At 36.2% G+C, this 5,299-nt stretch overlaps 1 protein-coding gene across 1 annotated transcript; it reads left to right on the top strand.

Annotated features, from left to right (window-relative positions):
• Positions 1–1,131: 1,131 nt before the first annotated feature.
• On the top strand, positions 1,132–4,804 carry aurkaip1 (aurora kinase A interacting protein 1). Its single transcript, XM_022187246.2, has 4 exons — positions 1,132–1,246; positions 3,539–3,644; positions 3,733–4,193; positions 4,504–4,804. The coding sequence occupies exons 2-4, from the start codon at positions 3,593–3,595 to the stop codon at positions 4,618–4,620; spliced, it is 630 nt and encodes a 209-aa protein (XP_022042938.1). The 5' UTR covers positions 1,132–1,246; positions 3,539–3,592; the 3' UTR covers positions 4,621–4,804.
• The last annotated feature ends 495 nt before the right edge of the window (positions 4,805–5,299 follow it).

Consider the following 5,299-nt stretch of genomic DNA (forward strand, 5'->3'; position numbering starts at 1 on the left):
AAGGAAAAATAAAATTGCATCATGAGTGAAATGGCTCTCCGAATGAATCTTCTCGTGCAGCAATAAAGATGCTTTGTAGAGAAAGATGCAGCTTTACAGTAGAAATGAGGACATTTCTGCTTTACTCTGAACATTTCTGTTTTACATGCTGATGAGTACTTGAAAATATGGGGGAAATGCTACTTTTCATGTAATGTTTAAAAAGAACTGGATTATGTAAAGTGAAGGTCAGTCTTTGTACATAAGCAACAACAATAGTAGCTTGTGCTCTGTAATGGGTGCACATTAAGAGACCCGAGCTATCCTCTGGTTTTGTTACCACATCACATATTGGAATACCACAGTTCCACAAATGGCAACTCTAATATTGCATTTTTAAGAAACATGAAATGTGTATGCGTGATTGTGTGTATGCTTGTGTGGGTACTTGTGCGTGATGTATGTTGATGGGGTGGGAGGTCAGGGTTGAGGGGGAATGTGGGTGATGATGCTTTTGGTTGCTTGGGTCCCCTAATTATAAGCACTTTTGCTTCCCTGGGGTTTCCTTTCATGTACATCTGCTGTAAACTGCTTTGGTAGAATACATTTGTCTTTCTCTGTGCATTAATAAAATATATCTGAATCTAAAAAACAAGTATTTCTGTCAAACAATCCAATCTACCTTCCTACTCATGTTTGTTTAGACAAGTCATTTGAACACACTATAAGAAGCACCACTTGTCAAATGTTGAACTTTCTGTGTCAATTACTTCCACAGCAATTTATTTTACAAGTCTGTTAGAAAATATCACAATGGAGAAAGCAAACAAACTGTAAGCCAATAAATGACAAAAAGAGTCAAAATGACTCAGCTGCAGATTATTTCAGATTTGGATCTAGTTTTAAATTCTGTTTTGTACAGAATACTGTAATGTATTTGTTTTTATATTTTGCAAACAATTCCTCAAAAGGTTATTATACTGGTAAAGATCAAGTATAAAAGATAGTGCAAGTCAGTAGTTCATTTGGACATACAATTGTCAGTACTACTATCAGTACTGACGTTAATATTTTTTATTATTATTATACCTACCACTACTAATAATAATCATATTCATATCCATAGGCGTAGTAACAGAAGTGGAGGTACAAGCGGAACACTTGTCCGCCCCAAGAAACAGGAACTGCCTAAATTTGTGTCACACAGACCGGAACTCGGCTTCTGAAGTCACATTGAAGACGGAGATCCCGGTCACTATAATAACAAGTAATACTTTCTTTTACATTATAGAGTCGATCATTTGCGTGTTGCCAGATAAATAATAGCAGAAATGATTTTGTCCTAATATTTTAGCGGGAGCTTGCCTTCTGCGTTCTAACCGAAGCTAATGGTGGAGCTACAATGCTAACTAGCTTACCGAACTCTTACAGGCCGACCCCGGCTGCGAGACAATGCTTGTTTTTGTGATTTCCTTTCAGTGATGTTTTTATTCCCTGAGTAACGTCGCTGCATTTATTTTTGTTATTTTAGTGAAGGACTTAGGATTCATTCCTGTCTGTTGGCTAATCCCTTCCAGGGACTGACATGTAGACATGCAGTCTGACTGCAGCTGACCCTCAGTGTCATTGTTGGCATTTGATAATGAATCATTCCTATGACAGTAAACGAAGTAGTGACGAAGAAACGCTGCTTTTTTGAAGCAAAGAGACTTTTCGTAATGCTAATGTTGCTAATACGATTCATTGCTCCACGCCTCGTTTAGCACTGCGTTTACTAGAGGAACCTACTGGTTGAACTCCTGTACAGCAGCTAGTCTAGTAATGGTAGCTAAAATGTTAGACATGTTTACAGTATAATTTTCTCATTTTAGTTTCTATCATCCCTTTTCCTACTAACATTTCCTCCAGGGACAAATGTATGGCTCACCGGCTGAGAAATAAGATTTGCATATTGTGTGACATGAAACTATAGTTTTGTTTAGTAATTAATTTCAGCTATGTTTCGGTATACTAGTGCTTTACTGACAGAGTGTGTCTACCCTTAACTGGTGCCCATGGTTAACATCTCTTAAATCTGCCTCAGTGGAGATAAGTGCTCTTGACTTTCCAATACATTGATATTTTTTAAAAATCACAAATTAAAACAGAATTACCATTACCATTATTGTTAGACACTGCTTGATGAAACTGATGAATTAGCTTCATAACTTCATTGATAAATCAATGATAAGGGATTGAAAGTTTATAACTGAGCAGTATGGGGAGAGTAGAGAAGGTTTTATTGAGTCTTACTTAGTAGCTGAAGTTGTGTGTGTTTTAACTGTAATAAAATAAGTGAATGTGTTTTTATTTGTTACATTAAAGGAGTGATAAACAAAAGCATAAAAACAAAACAATTGATTTTACTAAATGTTGTGGTCAGAGAAGTAAAAAAGTCATCATATGTGTGCAACAGTTCAGAGTCAGAAAATAAAAGACTAGAAAAGCTGAAAAACGCCTGCATATGAGAATCCAGAACCAGGAATTTATTAGTATTTTTCATCCATATTATAAACTTCAATTAAATGATTAACCAGTTACATTTTCTGTCAGTTGAATAGCCTTTTAATTAACTAATTTACAGCTGCAGTCATCAGTCAGTTGACATACATTTTGATTAATGATTAGTTATTAAAATTTCTAACAGTTATTTGGTTCCAACTTCACAGCTTTTATCCATCGGCTGTCAAGTATCTTCTCCCTCTTCACTGAATGATAATATCACATGCCTTCGAGTGCAATATTTATGCTTAATTGCAATATATAATATGCAATATTGCTAAACTGACTTTAATTCTTTTTGTAACAATGACAATAAAGACCTATTCTATAGTGCAAGGACTTGCTGTATTTCCCAGTTTTATATTGATTTAAATAGCTTGGGTTTTGGTCTGGTTGGTTGGACAAGGTAATAAAGGTGAATGTGGAGACTGACCGATTTGGCAACAAGATATAATTCAAATTTTTATGAGAAATATTGTGATTTGATTTGTGATATAATTTTTTAAAATCTAGCTTAATTTCAGTATTAACTGTCTAATAGTTTTAATGGAGCGTTGCCACCCACATGACATCAGAAGCATGACTGTCACAGAAGATCAATTTGTAAAAGCATTGACACAATAATTTAAATCTTGAGTAAGACACCCTCCATAACTGATGTCCTAAGCTGCAGCCTTTACGATTTGCTAACTGTAAATTGCAAATTTGAAATAAAAAGCAGCGACTTGTTCGGCCCTTTTGGATCTTGAAGTTTTTTATTTCCCAAACATCTACAAAGTTTTTGCTGGAGGTTTCAAATTCTTCATCCAATCTTTCCAGCAAATGGGGTTTCATTAAAACTTTTAAACCACTTTCTGACAGTATAAAGACTAAACAGTCGATCAGTTCAGAAAATAATTGATAGACATATTAACAACTAAAATAATTGGTACTTGTCTCCCAAAGTTGTTTCATTAGTGTTTTAAAAGCTGTGTGGAACAGCTATGGATAACACACAGTACTTTGCTTCTGCCCACAGGACCAGTGACCAGTCAGCTCATTCCTGATGACTTTAATTGGATGATCATTAACAATGTTTGCCTCCAAAGTTGTCCCTCATCTCCGTCTGTTGCGTAGAGCAACTTGTAAGTGTGACCTGTTCTCATTTTATCCTATATTCTATATAATCACTGTTTCTCTAGATTACTGAATTTCTGTTCTCTTAATGTCTAGGTGCACTTCAAGCCCATGGAGAAATTTTGAAAGGCTGTCTACAACCACATCCTGCTTTTTGTTCTTCACTACAACCAAAACTGAGAAACTACTCAACAGCAGCAGACAACACATCTCCTCCACGATGGGTCCAACTTGAGCCAGAGCTGGAGGAAGCTCTGGTGCCACGTAAACTGTCAGTAAGTCCTCTGGAGAGCTGGCTCTCCCTGCGCTACTCCCTTCCTCCCCTGCTGGAGTCTCCCGAGCCACAGGAGGACGCCGAGCTGCTGGAGGAGAAGATGCTGCCACCCATCTCCATCCCAGTTTTGGAGGACGAAAAGGGTTCAGCAACACCCCTTAATTGCAAGAATGTTCTAGAGATCCGTCGGCGGAAGATGAATCGGCATAAATACAGGAAACTTCAAAAAAGGATTAAATTCTTGAAAAAGAGAGTGCTGGAGGGCAGAGGGAGGAAGAAGCAGGTAAGACCTTTTGTCAATTCACAAATTACAAACAACAACAGATGAATTATTCCATTTCAGATTTCTGTCTGTTAAACTAATTTATACATTGTGTCACAGTCAGTTTGATCTGAAAATTAAAACTATTACTAGAGTTTACAATTGAATCACCTCTTTCAGGGTGATTTCTGATGATTTTCTGTCCATATGGTAGTTACTTTAAAACTTGTATGCCTGATGTGCATTTCTCACAACATAATTTTCCCAAGCTAGGTAGCCATAAATTTACTTTACATATTGTTGTGGCCGACTTCGTGTTTATTGCACACAGAAACGATTTGAGGATGATCTGAAGAAGATTTGGACGCAAGCTGGACTGAAGAAGGCTCCTGAGGGATGGACTACACCTAAGATCTTCCTAAAACTTCATGGAAACAGAAGGAACTGAGAAATACTGATGTCGTTCCATGTTTGTGTCACATTCTTTACACTGGACAGCTCTGCACACCACACTTAACAGATCTCATTACAACCAGACTAGTTTCTGCAACAGTTAGGTCATATTCACAGTGCGAGCAGTTATTTTTCATGTGTACATAATCTAATAAAGATCTCTCTTCCAAACCAAAGAAGTGTTTATCTTTCTGTTGTTTTGTACGTATGTGCTGTTAACGGCTTGTTTAGGTAATACAGCTGAAATTTTCCTCTTCATACTGTGGATGGCAGTATTGTGCAGTCAGACATGTTCACTCATTGGCAATTGTATTTGTGCTTCTTAGCCCTGCTTTTGTCCTCATTTATGGGCACCAAAAAATATTGTTTCCTTGTCTGAAAAAAATCCCAAAATTCTCCAAAAAAATTCCCCAAATTTCTGAAAATTTGCAAAACCTTCGGGATTAAAATTCCATTAATTCCTTAAAAGTTTCCATTAAAAGTTTTATTTAAAAAAAATCCCTCAAATTTTGCAAGAAAATTCTTGTAAATATTTTTTTTAGAAAGAGTAAAAATCTTCCAAAAAAAAATCTAAAATGATTACATATATTAGTAAAACTTCTAATATTTTCTTTAAGAACATTCATATAAAAACCAACTAAAATCCTGTAAAGTTCGCTGGATTTTGGTTGATT

The sequence above is a fragment of the Acanthochromis polyacanthus genome, chromosome 6, assembly GCF_021347895.1.
Source record: "Acanthochromis polyacanthus isolate Apoly-LR-REF ecotype Palm Island chromosome 6, KAUST_Apoly_ChrSc, whole genome shotgun sequence".
NCBI classification, from domain to species: domain Eukaryota; kingdom Metazoa; phylum Chordata; class Actinopteri; family Pomacentridae; genus Acanthochromis; species Acanthochromis polyacanthus.